Source organism: Glossina fuscipes, unplaced genomic scaffold (genome assembly GCF_014805625.2).
Source record: "Glossina fuscipes isolate IAEA_lab_2018 unplaced genomic scaffold, Yale_Gfus_2 1, whole genome shotgun sequence".
Classification (NCBI taxonomy): Eukaryota; Metazoa; Arthropoda; class Insecta; order Diptera; family Glossinidae; genus Glossina; species Glossina fuscipes.
In genome coordinates, this window is record NW_023998415.1 from 33924907 (window position 1) to 33940317 (window position 15411).

Sequence of the window (15411 nt, forward strand, 5' to 3'; positions counted from 1 at the left end):
AGTAGAAGGTATTGGTGGGGCCCTCTGCACATTATAAGTTTATGTACGAATGCCCTCTGCCGCTTATAAATGAATATATAAATATCCATTTATAAATAAAAAGTAAATGCATTGGTAGCATTGTTTATATAAAGATTCGAAACTAAATGAATATTTTCGCGATAGTAAAATTAATTTTCTAAGATGGTTTTTCTTTCGTTTTGCTTGACATCCTTAGGGAATTGCTAGCATTGTTATTGTAAAATTTTATCTCACCCGTTTTATTCGGGAAAAGAGAGACAGAATAGTCGGTCACTTTTTATCAATTACTTGAATATAAATAAGCGATACCTAAACGACAAGACGGTCCAATATTTTGTGCGAAATTTCAAGTGGGAGATTATTATCGACTCTCTTTTTGTGTTCCGGTTGTAAATAGCAGGAATGCTAATTAGCAGCCATTCGCCAGTTTGCTTTTCCATTCTCATTATTCATATGGACAACATTGTGTTAGGGTTTCTGTTAATAGTTCCTTAAAACGAGAGTAAAGTACAGTACGATATCCGTCCTTTAATAATTCTTCGTACATCTTCAAAACTGGCTATGTGACTCAAGAAAATCTTCTTTACGCCCTTCTTTGTATTAAATGTGGTCGGACTGAACTGTATCCAAAACGTACTAAACTTACGCTACCGAAATTGTTGCCTTGCCCCACATTACAGATATTATGAACGCAGTAATTGTGATGAGTTGTATTTCCAGAAGCTGGAATCCTGTAAAATTACTACCAGTGCTCAAAGGAGTCAATCTCTCTAAAAAGTTTTTGAGAAATTACTTTATAATCAAATTCATAAATATCTCTTAGAAAACGATTCAATTGATTTATTTCAGTGTGGCTTCAGATCTATGCACAGTAGATTACGGATAATATTATTAGTAGATATTATTAGGTATTAATAAGTATTATATTATTATTTACTATTAAATAGGTTGAGGATTGATGTGGGAAACATAAAACTCATCGTCCTAATAGGATGCCTTATCGAACGCATTTGATTCGGTTGATCGTGACACTCTTTGCGCCAAGCTTGAAAGGATGTACTGCAGTGAAGCCTATTCGCTTATACTTGGTCGGCAGATTGTGTGTTGTCACGTGCTTAAAGTCTTACACAAGCCACAAGAAGTGTTTCCCAAGAATAAGACGGACATACAACTATACCGAGGTGGCTGTGGTAATTAACTAAACTCGACTAAGCTAACTAAATTCTAATTATAAAGTAAATTCTGTGGATAGGATAGCGGCTATTTATGCCTGGTCGACATTAAATGGCCCCGTACTGAACAATAATAAGTGCAAATAGTTGCTTATAAGAAAGAGTCCATTACGAAATTCAACTGATTTAACGAGAACTATAAATAACAAGCTGGCCCAACGTACTGATACGGCTGTAAACATTAGTAGTTTTGTTAACATGGGAAAAATCATGTCAGTATAGCTACTGCTATCTCTATCATCGACTGGGTAAACGACTATCAGTGCTGGTGACCGTAAACGCTTACCGACAGGCTATTTTTAATAGAATGCAAGTAGTCGCTAAGACAATTAGTATTCTATTGTTTTTCGTGGTCATATTTTAGGCAACATTTTCTGCATTCTTATATTCGGCTGGGACCGAATCTTACATACCCACCATTATTAAAGCCTTTGGCACCCCATACTTGTATTCATTGTCATAAAAAAGTATAAATAAAATAATGCATGGGCATGACCGATTGTTTTTAGTTTTGCATATAAATAATAGGGTTTTCCGTTAAGCAGAGAATGTAAGAAAGTAGAAAATTTCATCCTTTTATCTTGCATAAGTTGTGCGTAATAAGATTAAAATCACAAATTTTTGTTTAAAAAAATTGACCTGCATTTTGTTTACTCTTCACTGCGGGCTTGTGCTATGAGCAATTTGACCTCTTCTGAATATCAACCTGCGAGCAAAGATTTCCAATTTTTCTATCAAATTTGAAGTCGATATCTTAATTTTTGTGACCAGGAGAATATCAAGAATACAAATCACACAAACGAATGGACATGGCTTAATCAATTCAGAATTTCATGCTCATCAAGAATATATACACTTTACAGGGACTCTGAAGCTTTCTGATAAAATGGGTATACCTTCCTCCAAGTGGTGGGTATGATAATAAAATTGTAGAATATTTTAAAACATTCTAGAATATATTCTAGAAATACTTAAATAAGACTTCGTGTACAATAACTCATATGTGGTGGGAAAAATTGCAAAAATATGTCGAATATATATGTGTAGGCAGATAACACTAATAAATGCATTGTATAAGTAAAAAAAGTGTCATGAATTACATAAACTACAACTCGTACAACGTAACTCGTTTCAATAATAAAAAATTTTTTAATATTTCTCGATATGAAATATGATATGAAAGTGTTCATTGAAATTGCTCGGAACATTTGGTGAACATAAAATTTACAATTCATCATTATGAAATAAACGACGAAAACAAAGCGCAATATATGTATTACATACACAGCTACCGTTGATTGTTTTATCATATATACAAACTTAGAGGTAAAGTATAGCGCATATTCACTTAAAAACACAGAATTGCATATGAGAATGAGAGAGCAAGCAGTCATCGTTATTACTGTTATTGATAATGTATTACGCAAAAAATCCGTAATTATTTTTTAATTTGAATTTTGAACAAAATCTTGTCATTGAGTTGTCTCTAATATAAATTTGAAATTTCCTAGACTTTTTAGTCGCTATTTTACCCTTTTCGCTTCAAAAAAATGTAGTTCGAATTTCGTAATGAATTTAGCAAAATTTATCGATTGAGGTAAAACTAAATATTATCAATGACGTAAAAAACAAGGTGAAAAAAAAGTGTTACGTGTGAAATACATATGGAATAGGTCCACAGTTAATCGAATGAAGCAAAGAGATTGACATATACGTGTATGTGTTGCTCAGTGTAAGAATAATATGCAACAAAAAGCAAAATGTGAACGTAAGGCCCGCTATGTAAATTTGGGAAAAACATTGATATCTTCATATTGATAACGAATCCACTGTTGCTAAGGTAGACTAAAGAATTGGTTGTGGATTTTGGGAAAGGTCTTGAACTTACCTGTCCACGGCTGTGGCGCTGGCGTCAACATGAAATCACCAAATATTATGGATGAGAATAATATGGACGTAGACACCTATGGCGAGGGTAGAAACAATGATATAAAATTTGTGCCAGATAACGGAAATGACTATATTAATGACTCAGAAAGTAGTGTCGAAAAGTGTATATAATAAATTGCGATATAAAAGACAATGCACGCACACACAACTATTCGGAAAACGAACTATTCGGAAAGTAAAATGATCTGCTTAAGGGTTTTCGTGGGTACAATGATGATTGTATTTTTAGTGTATATGCTGCAAAACTTCTTTAGAGGTAATCAGTTGTCCATAAAGCGATTGACAAGCGGTTGACATTAATGCCGGAAATGTATTTTTTTTTATAGATGAGACTATGCTATTGGAAAACTCACCTCTGAAACATTACTTTGGCAGTAAAGTACACTCAACTTTATGGGTACATGATTTTAGAAAGATTAGACGAGAGAATGATCGCAATAAAGAACAGAATTATGTTAATTATGTTAAGAGTAAGTTTGATCGCATGATAAACTGTAGACTTTAAAATGTAAATGTCATCGTATTGCCGAGCGGCATAGATATCGACTTGATTAATGGTGAACAGCCGTTACAGCAAGGAATTACAGCAGTTTCTTTAAAACCCAATATATAAAAATTATGATGAGTCAACAGCTGTCAGTTTGAGAAGAGGGCTAAAGCTGGAAGAATTACGAAAATCTGTTCAAATTTTTAACGCTCTATTTTATATAAAATAAAAGGCTTGATCCGCAGCAACACTGAACGCACAATTTAAAGCTTCAAGAGTGTAGGTAGGCAAGTAAATAAACAAACAGATCGACGTAGTTTAATGATTATTTAAAATTTGCCTTCGATTGAACATGCAGGGCTTCGTCCACATTTAAGTTCACTCTCTTATAGAGCCGGTGGTTTGCGACGATTTTGGTAATATTGAAGTTGCGCAACAAGTTAAGGGACCATATGAAAATAGTGATTTAGTAGATGGCAAAGATGCTGGGGAGAACTTTTCATCAGCCTTAAAAGAAGCAAAAGCCAGTAGGCTTTTGATGTTCTTCAGAAATACAGCTAATATCGCACTGCTGATGTAAATAATTCTCTAAATAATTCTAATTCTATTTACTTCAAGCGGCTGTGCAAGGATGTGTTTAAAACAATCGAGATGGCTTGCTCTTTGCCATTTAGTGAATTTGAGTGAATATCCTTCGCCAGAAATAATTTTTCATTAACCAAAGTCTTCTATTCGAAGCCAATTCGACTCAAATTCCCACGTTAGCGAAGAATTCTTACCGTTTCTATTGCGTATTGTGCGTGATTATTATTGATATCAGCACACAAGGAATAACACGGAATATGGAATCTGGAACATGGATATTAACTGAAATAGTCACTGCCAGCAGTGTGGATAGGATAGGAATTATAACAAATTTTTTAATAGATGCTTGCTTGTATTGCGGTCAGCGCCATCTATTGGTGAAAATGACAAAGTAATGCGGAGTATTAATGCACGCAATGATGATATTGACCTCTCTCCACATAAAATAACAGCTTTCCATTTAGCATAGCTAATCTGCTGCCTAACCCCGTCAATCTCTTTTGGATGTTTATAGTGATGCTGCTTCGTCACATCCCAATTGTCGGTTTTGGTTTCAACGCTTAATAAGCGGTAATTTTGATGTCAGCGATAAAAAAGAACGTTCGAGGACAATGAATAGCAAAACTTATTGGACGAAAATCCAGCTCCGACTTTCAAACAACTTTCGAATAACAGTTGATGAATCAACTGTTGGCAGAGGTTTATATGCGATGGGAACGAGCCAAAATGAGGGCAAATGCCTATCATATGAATTGATTGAAAATGCCATTTCAAATCGTTTGAGTGTCGCGATTCCATTGTTTGCTAGGGAAAAAAGAGCTTTCTATCACGTATTGTGATTGGCGATGTAAAGTGAATCTACTACGACAACCTCAAGTGCAAAAAGTCATTGGTTAGTTTAGAAGAGCCATCCATTTGCGACTATGAAGGTTTGCTGTGCCTATGGTGGGATCAGAAAAGGGACAGTGTATTAGAAGCTGCTAAAATCGAATGAGTTTGTTACTGCAGATCTCTACCGATGTCAGCTGAGCGATGAACGAGGTATTGTTGCAAAAATGACCAGCAATAGGGGTCAACAGACGTAAAGCCATACTCCTGCCTTTGCCAAGGATACACAGTTGCATTGTACTATCTAATTGGAAGTTCTGCTGCATCCAGCGTTCTCACCAGACAAAGCAGTAACTGATTACCAACTGTTCAAATCGATGCAGCACGACTTGATGGGCACGCAGTTTCAAAATGCTGAAGAAGTGCGAAAACGGGACATAGATTGGACCAATGCCAAACTTTCTTTCATTCTTTGGGCACGATATCGCCATGATGCCAAAAAGATGCGAAAAAGTTGTGATGCAATATATATCGAGTAATATATTTTGGACTAATTTTTTTCAATAAATGCCTTTTTCAAGTGAAAAAATGATCAAAATACTTGAAAGCACCTAATAAATGTTACTTACACAATAATAGTTTAGTAAATATTCATGGCCTAGCATGCCATGAATTTTTTTAGGAATTTGGGCCACAAAACATGTCCATGCCGATGAAAGAACGAAGTTTTGTCACGATTGAGAAGATAGAGATCGTAACGTTCAAAGGGGACGAGCTGTAAACAAAAAATGCATAACAAAAATGCTTCGCGGATTGGCAAAAGGGACTGGCACAGGTGTAGTATGTCTAGAGCGGATTACTTTAAAGATGAAAAAAGATATATTTTTGGAGAAGAATAAAAAGGCACTTTTTTTTTTTTGTTTTTCAACACACCTCGTATGTACATTCTTTTTCAAAAAGAACTTGATTGCAATTTCTTCAAAAAAAAAAAAAAATATATATATATATATATATATATTTATAATATATGTAATACAATATATTATATATATACATATATTAAATATTATATAAAAATTATTTATATATAAATATATTAAATATTTATATATATATATATACATATGAAGAGTGATAATATCTTTATAATTGGAATTAAATATATTAGACTAATGGGTATTGAAAGGTAATTCAAATTTAAGACTAATTAAATATAGAGAATGGATAAAAGTAAGTGAAAAAGATTTAACGGCTGTACGACTTTACAACTTGACTCGACGACTTTCGCAACCATTGATTCTTGTTTCTTTGTGATTCTGTGCAACATAAGTTCGTTCGCTATCAGCTCTCGATTATCTATGGTCCTCGATCTAAGTAGCAAAAGCTGAAAGGGATTGCAATTTTCATTTTAGATATGGAGATTCGACAATATTGGGACATGAGCTTAGTTTTAACTCAATTCAATTTCGTGGGTGTGTGAGAAAGTTTGCATTCGTACGATTGCGGCATTTACGTGAACAAGCTGGAGCCGAGAGTATATTCTTTCTTTTAAGTTGATCACTATTGAAGCGATTGAAGGTGTCGCCGAAATACGGTATTAGAACGGTTGCAAATTCTATAAATGTTATAGAAAAGCAAAAAAAAAAAAAAATAAAAATAAAACTGCATTGAAAAATAGGTTTCTTTTGATCCGTTTAAATTTTATTAATATGTTCTTACATGATATACCAGGATACATAATCATTTTTTTGTGTTTTTGTTTTTTTTTTTTTATAGAGATGTTATCGTTAGTTAGTTTCGCTAGTCTGGGTGTATGTAGTAATATCATTTCCAAGTAAAGACATTAAATAATTCAATATTTCACTTGTATTGCAGTTGGGGAGTCTCGTGTGTACGCTTTGTAATCTGTTCACTTAATGAACACATTCAAATTATCCATTTTATGCACAGCATCCTCAAGTTGTTATATATAAAATGCATAAGAATTTCAAATAAGAAAATTGTTACAGAAAGTGAACGAATCACAAATGGGTTCATTTTATGTTATAAATAATTAATAAATCTTTATCGTAGATGTAGATGTTTTCGTATTGTGCTTATTAGAAAACTCTTTCCATATATTCGTTGATTAGTTGTTTTGTTTGTTGAATTTAAACGTGTAGATAGGTAGGTAGGTGTGCGGTTCAAAACATTGACAGTCAAATATTCTAACAAAAATTGTTTATCTTTGTGTTCATGTGCTAAATAATTATTGTTAATTATTAATTTTATATATAAATAATTAATTGTGTGTAAGTATATACATAATTATATATGTATACATAAAGAGAGAGAATATATTAGTAATAATTTCGTATAATTTTTATTTATTTTTTTTTGTATTTTTTTGTATTTTTTTGTATTTTTTTTTTTGTATTTTTTTCATAACTTAATAGATTATACGCAAATAAATAGATAAGTTGGACATAAATATTTATTTGTGTTCGTTAATTGTGTTAAAATGATGAAAAACAACAAAAAGAGAAAAAGAAAAAGAAAAAAAAAAAAACAACAATAATAATATAAGAAAAAAGTTCGTTAATTAAAAACAACAACATTATTTTAAAAAATTATCTCACGGATTACACTTTTTGCGTTAAAATGTGTTTTGTATTGTTTTAATTTTCTCCTTATTCACATAAGTAATAAATTAAAAATAAAAAAAAATTAAATTCATTTCTTGCCGAGGAACGTGAAAGATGATGACGATCTTATATAAGAGGCAATGCTCCGAGTTTTACTCTTCATTTCTTTCAAATGCGATCTAAAAGTTTGCCCCGCCTTTTTTCCGATCAAGAATATGAGATGTAATTTCTCTCGATCGCAAGACAAACCTGATTTACTTGGCAAACTTTCAAAGCTCATTTTTTGTTTTGTTTTGTTTTTTTTTTTTTTTTTTTTTTACGAGAAACTCTTTGCATCCAAATAAATTCATAAAGTTTTCTCTAAACTATTAAATAAACGTGTTTTTCTTTACTTTTTTGTTTTTTTTTTTGTTTTTTGTTTTTTTTTGTTTTTTGTTTTTGCTTTTCTTTCCCTTTCTTTGGATGTGTTAGTATAATGCATAATATATATATCCATATATACATATATATGTATATATATATATATTTATTTATTTATTTTTGTCACTGTGTTTAACATTGTTAACATAAATAATGGTTAGTGTAGTTTATTTTTGTTTGATTGTTTAAAAAATTTTTAAGAATTCGTTAATTTTTCATTCTCTGCGTTGCGTGGGGTTTCATTAGGCTTCGTTTTCCGTGGTCATCTATTTTCAGACTATTTAGCCATTATGTGTTGAGTGCCTGGTGGTACTTTATAGCTGGGATAATGATGAGATAAAGCATTTTTGGCAAAGAAAGCTGTATAGTCCTGCAAATACAATTAATTATATCGCATATAGAAAATTGTTTCATTAGAGTGGAACGAAAATTGAACTTTATCTATATAATTGAAATTACTTAACTTAATAGCGAAATAATGTAGTCGCGTCTATCGCGTTTATTAAATTGAGTAGAATTTAAAAAATTTTTTTTTTTTTTTTTACTTCTATTTTATTAAAAGTGACCGGATCTTTATTGCCTTCTATTGTGAATCTATTTTGTAATGTAAAAATGTTTTTTTATATTTAATTCGTGTATCCCGCCTATTAAACGGACAAATAAACAAATATTGGAATAACTATTGGAAAAGTCATTTCTCGTTTTTATTTATTTATTTATTTATTTATTTTTTGTTTTTGATCAAAATGAAAGGCGACTTCTTTATAGTAATAGATTATTATGAACGGTCGAATTCGACAAATGTAATCACTCATTGAACGCTCGCGAATTATTTTTGCGATAGTTTGCATCAATTAATCAGTTAATCCCTGTATTTTGTCTTTATTCGCTTCAAATACTCGGAACGAAATTTTCTAAGCCAATTTTAGCATTGGCTCTCTGTCAATATATCTTTTTCAAATACATTCAATCATATTGTTCTTGTTAGATTTCATTCTTGTTAAAATATACCGCCGAATTTTTAATTAATGAGTATATCAATCAGAAACCTATTCCTTGTCTCAACTTGGTTGTGAAAAAAGTACGATTAAGTCAATTGTTGGGAGAAAATGTTGGGAGATTGACAAAACTCCGAACAATCGGATAGTACAAGGGAATACACAAAGGCAAACAGATAGTGATACAATTGCTGATCTTACCTCTATGCGAAAGTACTTTAAAAAGTATTAAATTTCATAAAACAAAAACGACCATAGCCATATCTATAGACCATAATTATGAGATCTGATGAATAATAAAATTTTAATTTCGTTGCATGTGAGCGCTTAGGGTATCAAATAATCAATTTGCCTACAAGTGCCTTAAAGAAGAGCAAAGAAAAAAAAAAAAAAAAGAAACCTGGCATCGAATTCATGTAAACCGTTGCTTAAAATCTCATACATCTCTCAGCCACTATTTAATAAAAAAATCAAATTATAATATCATATTAGCACTAAAAATGTAAAATTAACATTAAAGTTATTATGATTAGTTAGTAGAACATTAAGAATATATATATATATTGATCTATTTATATATAGTTTCTATACTTTTTTAATATACTTTTTATTATTATTATTATTTTTTTTTTATATTTTGAAAATTTCTTTTTAATTATTCGAAATATATGCATGTGTTTTGTTTTCTTATTTAAAAGTGGCTATGCTGTATGTTTTTGTGAAAGGTGCAGGGGAATCCTTAAATAAGATAAAAGAGAATCATTCAATTTATTGGCTCAATAGCTTTTGTATGCAGTTTTGTAAAGCTCTCTTCATCACATTTCACTCAAAAGCTTTCTCTAAAAATTTTTTATAATTTGGGACACTATGGTGAATGGTGAATGTCGTAATGTGTTGTTTGTGATGAAACTGGTGGTGGACATCACAATAGATTTTATATTGAATTTTGATGATTACGTATACAATTTTACGTAGAATTCATCCAAAATTTTCAATTAAATAATTCTTACTTGCATTCATATTTATTAGGAAAAAAAAAATCCAAAACAATATACATATACATATATAATATATATATATATATATATATGCATATTAATAATAATGATAACAATGAAATGGCGTTGGCGAATATATCAATCACCGTAAACGATCAAATGAATATCAACAAGTTTCTGTTTGCTGAACACGTGTTAATGGAGTCAATGGATCGAAAATGTCCAAATGATTCGAATGAAAATCTGCGATGAATTTCGCAAAATAACGACCCAATTTTTTACTGATCGATATAGCTAATATATCAAATTTTGAAGACGAATATTATTACATAATATCCATTTCCGCTTTTCGTTAGTGGATTGAAAAATTCTTTTAATGCTTTTGTGCTTGTAGATATTATAATCCTGTCATCGAAAATAAACTAAGATGAACGTTTCGTATCAACTTTTTCGGTACTATGAAGTTAGGAAACTATTTATTTATTTACTTTTTTCTCTTTTCATGTGTTGGTACTTGGTACTGTCTTTGACATCTATGTAGATATGTTTGGGCGATTGCCGGTGAGTTGCACGCCTAGCGTTGCAAACCTAGAAAAATGAGTTATTCGGTTTTTACTATGTCTCCGAAGCAATGATTTCTCACTGCGAGGATGTCATGGAAAACGTCACTGCAAAAGATGAGACTCGGAAACAAGCGATCAATCGAGCGAATATCATGCATAAGGTGAGCGAAGACCGAAATCGCGATTTATTTTGATCGTGGCTGTAGTGAGTAGCTAGCTGGGCAAGCCATCCAACGACGACATTTCGGGCACGATCATTCTATCTCTTACGCTTCTTCTTCTTTTTACACTTCTTTTCAGCCACGTTCTAAGCAATCTCACAGGGCCATCTCAAGCAAACGTCCAGTTGACATTGTGGCAATTTGCGACTCTTTGGTATTACGATGCTTGCTCACAAAATTCGCAAATATCAAAAAGAAGAGAAAAAATCATGAATTTCGGACTATCCGCCGATTGGCCCGCAAAAAATTTGTCTTAATTACCTATTATTTCTGATATTGTTATACCCTACATCGCTTATGGTCCAAGATATATTGAGTTGCGCGGACGTATGGAATACTCAAGAGGACTTGGGATAGATCCACGTTTTTATTATACAAATAAACTTGCCTGTCCATATGTCCATCTGATGTCTGTGTTTATTTAAATTTGTGTTCAAACTATAGGTCGCAATTTTCGAGATATTTTGATAAAATTTGGTACACTGGCGTGTTTTGGCTGAAGGACGCACGCAATTGAAAATTGTGTAGACGCATGTAACAACCGCAAGGGATCAAGATACATCCATCTTTTATTATACCCAACGATTTAGAATCATTTTCTGAATCAATGTAAGCTTGGCCGTCCGTCCGTCCGTCCGTCTATCTGATGTGTGCCCACGTAAATTTGTGTTCATGCTATTAAGCGCAATTTTTGAGATATTTTGATGAAACTTGGTATATTGGGATGCTTTGACCCCAGCAGGAATGCTGTCGAAAATGGTTCGGATCGGACCCCTTTTTCGACCTTATTAATTTGATAAGTCGCTATATGAATAACTATATGGTGGAATAGAGGTTAGAAGGTGGGCCATGCCTCATTATTGTGTTGTACTTTTTTCATTGATCAATCTAAATATATTTTTTTCAAGTGCTATACTCTTTTCAGGGATTACATCAGAAATATCAGATCAATCATATAAATACAGAAAACCTACTATAAGTAGACGCAATTAAAAATTCTGATTGCTAGTGACACGATACAAGGTCAAAATAAGGTTGCTAGTATAAAATATTTAATCTTTAATCATTGGACGGCAAGGCTGATTATTAAATGTTCTAAGCCTAAGACAATTGTGTTATTATTTTTAGGAAAAAATACTAAAAATTATAGTTTGTTTCCATGTTGGGCGATAACTTGATCATAAAATATTAAAAATTATACAAAAAGGCTTACTTTCGATGAGAATCGTTTTATAGAATTGGTTTCAAAAAACGTGTGCGTTCGATAAAAAAATCTTACTTCATATAAGAGCTACATTCGACAGAATTTTTTCACTTCAATTTCATATGTTGAGTGCATTCATATCCACATGCTTTTGTCGCTATTTTGTAAATTGCAAATGCGATCGCATAGGTGGTGTAATCTAATCCGTTTTCAATAGTTTTTATTTTTCAGTGAGTGTATCAAAATTTGTAAATATATATTAAAGTTGAGTGTTATAAGTTAAACAAGTATATACATATATACATATATACATATATACATATATGAACAAAGTTCGGAACGACAGACGAACAGGCAGGCAAACTTAAACTGATTCAGAAAAATTATAAGCCGCACAAACTTAATATGAACTGGGACACAAGTTGTGTAAGATGCAATTGGAACAGATTTGATAGCATTAAGTAAACAGTTGCAAACGAGATATGCACAGTTTCGAGGCCTTTGCACGGAAGCAACATTTCATGAATTAGGCATGGCTGTTCAAGCGAGAGAGCCGGAAAACTATTGTAAAAATTTCCAATACTAATACAGTTGCATAAGTGGTGCAAAAATATGAAAACGACATATATTTGTCTCGATTACGTGACAAAGTCACTCAACGAAATAAGTGGCACGCATCAAACAATCGTTAATTACGATATATGTGTCATTTGTTGTAGCCACCTACAACGGGCATAGGAGATTTATTCGAAGCTTGCGTTGATCTGAAACACGTTATGAACACTCCCCGAACGACCCATGACACGTCAAGGGCTAGCAAAACATGGACAAAGAGTTTTTTTTTTTTTTTTTTTGTTTGTTTTCCTTAGTTTACTTACGCGGTTGGTCTTTCTCGGTCTGCAAGCTGGACCCATAGCGATTTGGCGACGTTCTTCATTTTCGCGGGCAGCTGCCTCTTTGTATTCCGGTGGTGGCCATTTCAAATCACCGCGCATGTTGCTGCCTCCTAAAAATGTGTTACCAATGAATGATCATTATATAGGTGTGAGTGTTTGTCTAGAAGAGAATAATTTTATACCTTTCAAGATAACAGCGGCCGGTTGTGAGGTGTAAACTGGTGTCGGTGTCTGAGAAATTGGGGCCTCTTTGCGTAGAGTTATAACGCCTGGACTTCCGCTACGATAGTCTTGCGATTGTAACGGCTGCTGCTGCAAATGCCGATGATCGGGCTGATCGTGAGACGGAATCGTCTGCTGTTGTTGCTGAGGCTGTGAATTAAAATTATACGTTTGATTGGTTTGTGTTGCAAATTGATTCGGTTGTGTTTGAATTGATATTGTTTGATATTGATTTAATGGAGGCTGATATTGCGGAGCCTGATACGGTTGCGGCTTAGGTTGAAATTGCCGTTGATTTGACTGCATCCAGGGCGGCTGTTGATATTGCTGTTCAAATTGTGGTGGCTGTTGATTTGATCGTGCCAGTGGAGAGTATTGGGGCTGTATAGGGTTCTGGACCTGCTGATGATGAGTGTCATACGATGGTGCACGATATTGTTGCTATATAAGTATCGTCCACAGCAACAATAACGATAGGTGTGCAATGCATGCAGTTTTATTTTGATTAGGTGCGTGTATTTCGGAAGGGTAAAGACGCCACGTTACAGTTTCATACATAGGTTTACAACAGAGACAGAGATTTGGAAAGAAACAGAAAGAAAGGAAGAAAGACACAAAAGTACAATATTGTGTTAGGTGAGCAGAAGACAAATGCGATTTCGTAGCAATCGTGAGAGGAAATAAGTGTCGTTTAGTAAAGGAAGATGATGCGTTGCGTTTTATATGGTTGAGGTTAAGGTTATCATTAATGTTAATCTTAAAGTCGTGGTGTTGGCTGAAATTTTTAAAGAAAATAAAGCAATTTTGAGAAAAAGTTCTGTTCTTTTTTTTTTTTTTTTTTATTCGTCTTAAATTTTGTAACAAAATCAACAATCAGTTGAAGCCAGGGAATATATTAACATTTACAATAAAATTTATTCAAACAGATAATAACAGATAATAGTAAGAATAATCGCGACATGTAATATATCGGAAGAAGGGCGTGTAGAGTTACTAACGGAAAGTTCATCTATCGTTATTAAAACAAAGAAAAAAAAAAAAAAGAAAAAAAAAAAAAAACAAATAAAAACGTTATAGTTGGGCGAGACCGAACATTGAATATCACACCACCACTTCGCTTAGAATAGGTCTTCGTTGACAATCGTGATGAAATACTAAATATTATACATTTTTTTTTTTTTTTTTTTTTTTAAAGAAAAGATACGCCCGCATTTAGGAGGTTGCGTAAAACGTGAATTTAAAGTGTAAAAATTTTCCTTCAAATTTTAGTTTAAGTATTTAGTATATTAGACGTAAATATGAAATTTGACCTAAATTATTATTAGGAACATTGAACAGTGGAATGAGCAAAAGCTGCGATCGCTTGTTTACATTAAAACTTTTTGGTTGATTTAGTTATGCTGTAATGCCTTTTCAGCGAAATATAACGAACGGATGTAAAAATTCCGTCTCGTCCCTTGCTTATCGTTTGTTTGCTTATGCAAAACTGTGTGCGTAAGAAATAGAAAGTTTCATGATAAGAAAATTTTTCTAAGGCGATACATAAAGAATTTTTACAAAAAAAAAAAAAAAAAAAAAAAAAAATCTGAAAGATAGTAGAGAGTATATTAGACTTTTTCATTTTTCTCTGAGGGGAAAGTTCCCTATGTCATTAGGACGATGACGGCTAGAGAAAGAGATAGAGAAAGAGATAGAGAGAGAGATAGAGAGAGAGAGAGTTGAAGATCGTAGCCTAGTTGGGGTTTGCCCGATCGCTAGGCATCTTGTTAGCTTCAGGGCACTTGGGTTTTGAAGCCAAGAATCCACGCTTGATACTCGGCTACTCATGCGAATAATGCGTCTTTTGTAATAACAACAAATACACGCTAAGATGGCGTGACAATTTATCATTGTTCATCTGTAACATTGTCTAGTCTTTCCGTTGTCCTTCGCCGCAAACCGTTTTAGAAGTTAAGTTGAAGGCCGTAGATCGACCTTAAGAAGGGATACATCGAAGAAAAAACTAAAGCTAGCCAAACTACAAACACACTCACAATAGATATAGAAGACGGTCATTTGTAGCTCTTCAAAGGATGTGTATTTGATACTTGATAGAAGTACTTTTTAGGGCCCAAGGCCAAGCTTGATCGTGTAAATATTACCTTTGCATTGAACAAAATAAT

At 32.8% G+C, this 15411-nt stretch overlaps 1 protein-coding gene across 10 annotated transcripts in view; it reads right to left on the bottom strand.

The window, feature by feature from the left end:
• Nucleotides 1-8210: 8210 nt before the first annotated feature.
• Nucleotides 8211-15411, bottom strand: part of LOC119632537 — a 284840-nt gene continuing 277639 nt past the window's right edge. For 5 of the 10 annotated variants that reach the window (XM_038025477.1, XM_038025476.1, XM_038025475.1 and 2 more), the window contains 3 exons: nucleotides 13210-13690; nucleotides 13010-13137; nucleotides 8212-8517 (listed from right to left, as the gene is read on the bottom strand). In XM_038025477.1, coding sequence (XP_037881405.1) covers nucleotides 8425-8517; nucleotides 13010-13137; nucleotides 13210-13690 — 702 coding nt within the window. In that variant the 3' untranslated portion in view covers nucleotides 8212-8424. The other 5 variants (XM_038025478.1, XM_038025479.1, XM_038025482.1 and 2 more) reach the window with 3 other exon arrangements.